The sequence below is a fragment of the Aplysia californica genome, unplaced genomic scaffold (genome assembly GCF_000002075.1).
Source record: "Aplysia californica isolate F4 #8 unplaced genomic scaffold, AplCal3.0 scaffold00128, whole genome shotgun sequence".
NCBI lineage: Eukaryota > Metazoa > Mollusca > Gastropoda > Aplysiida > Aplysiidae > Aplysia > Aplysia californica.
Genome location: NW_004797398.1, coordinates 1460852 through 1462789, shown reverse-complemented (window position 1 = coordinate 1462789; position 1938 = coordinate 1460852). Strand labels below are relative to the sequence as shown.

The following is a 1938-nucleotide window of genomic DNA, read 5'->3' as shown; positions in this document are numbered from 1 at the left end:
TCCTCCTCCTCCTCCTCCTCCACCACCAGAAGAAGAAGAAGATGAAGAAGAAGAAGAAAAGTGCCGTTCTTCCAGACTCTCAGACTCAGGCTATAATAATTAACAATGCTGCACCATAGTCGGACGTTCCATTTTACAACCTTCAGTTCCTGACCTACGACCCCAAACCCCTGACCCCTGACCTCCGACCACTCCAATGACCCCATCCTTCGAACCCGCAACACTTTACCCACTACGCCACTATGTCCTCAGTGGGTGGTTGGCGGGTGTTCTTGTGTGGTTTGCTTCTTCTTTCCCATCAAACATCTATCGTCTCTTTCTCCCATCCTGCTTATTTGCGTTAGTTACTCTCTTGTAACACCTCTAATTACTAAAACTAAAATCTAATCTTCGTTACTTATATGACCTTATTGTGTTGCAAGTGCCGTAAAACGCTTACTAGAACTACAACTGAAACTGTGTCCTCAGGCTACGTGCTACTCGTGGGCAACGTGGTGGAGTCCATCCCTCTGACCAGCCTGCGGATCATCCGAGGCTCCCCTCAGTTCTACCATGACAAGTCGGGCGAACATTACAGTCTCTTCGTGGCCCTCAACTTTGAGAAGGGCGGCCGCAGGGGTCTCCGAGAGCTCCGCTTTACCAACTTGACGGGTGAGTTTGGAAAGTTAAGATCTCTGTGTGGGTGGTTGGCGGGTGATCTGGTGTGGTTTGTTTCTTCTTTCTTATCGAACACTTGTCGTCCTTATCTCCCCTTTTTTTTATGTGTTTTACTCTCTTGTAACACCTCTAATGTCCTCGCGCTCATATTATGACGTTATGCTGTTGCGAGGACCGAAAACCCTCTACTAAAATTAAACTAAGGTCTCGGTAGCTTTTGAAGGGAGGTTTTATTTTTGGTATTTTTCCTTTACGTCCTTTATCTTCTTTTCTGTATGCTTTCCAGGAGGTGTTGATTGTTTCAAAATGCTACCAGGTCTGCTGGGGTAATATTAATATAGATTGTAAAGCGCATCCTTGGCACCCATGTTATGACATATCCGTGTTGTAAGTGCCGTCAAACTCTAAAGTAAGCTAGGCTTTTCAGTAGCACCTCTAATCTTTGAGACTTACACCATCATATTGTGTTGCGGATGCTGTAAAACTCGTAATAACACTCTTTAAAAAAACAACAGCCAAAAACATTTCTCTTGTCACACTTTTAATCGTTGACACTTATATAACCATGATGTGTTGTAAGCGCCCTAAAAACTCTTCCTAGTGGGTGGTTGGCGGATGCTCTGGTGTGGTTTGCTTCTTCTTTCGTATCGAACATCTGTTGTCCTTATGTCCCCTTTTCCTTTTTTATGTTTGTTACTCTCTTGTAACACCTCTCATCTTCGGCACTTATATGACCTTATGCAGTTGCGAGTGCCGTAAAACCTCTACTAATTTAAAACAAAATCTTCCTAGTGGGTGGTTGGCGGGTGCTCCGGTGTGGTTTGCTTCTTCTTTCCTATCAAACATCTATCGTCTTTATCCCCCCCCCCCCTTCTTTTTGTGTCTGTTACTCTCTTGTAACACCTCTCATCTTCGGCACTTATATGACCTTATTGTGTTGCAAGTGCCGTAAAACACTTACTAAAAAAACTCTTCCTAAAACTACTGGGAAATCTCCGCTTTCCTTCCACAGAGATCATCAAGGGCAAGGTGTTCTTCCAGGACAACGACTACCTGTGCTTCGAGAACACCATCAACTGGACGGACATCAACCCTCGGGAGAAGCCGCCGGTTGTCATAAAGACCAGCAAGTCTGCCGTGTCGCCCACTGACTGTGAGTTGTTGTTGATTTTGTTGTTGGTGTTGTTGTTGTTGTTGCTGCTGCTGCTGTTGTTGTTGTTGTTGTTGGTGGTGGTGGTTACATGTGTGGCTTCTGTCCTCTTGTGTGTGTGTGTGTGTGTG

The 1938-nt window shown here is 45.0% G+C and overlaps 1 protein-coding gene across 2 annotated transcripts in view; it reads left to right on the top strand.

Moving 5' to 3' along the window:
• LOC101850241 (epidermal growth factor receptor) overlaps nt 1–1938 on the top strand; it is a gene marked incomplete at its 5' end in the record, with an annotated part of 61797 nt that overhangs the window by 840 nt on the left and 59019 nt on the right. For both annotated transcript variants that reach the window (XM_035969236.1, XM_013081393.1), the window contains 2 exon segments: nt 469–651; nt 1670–1810. In XM_035969236.1, the coding sequence (XP_035825129.1) occupies nt 469–651; nt 1670–1810 (324 nt within the window).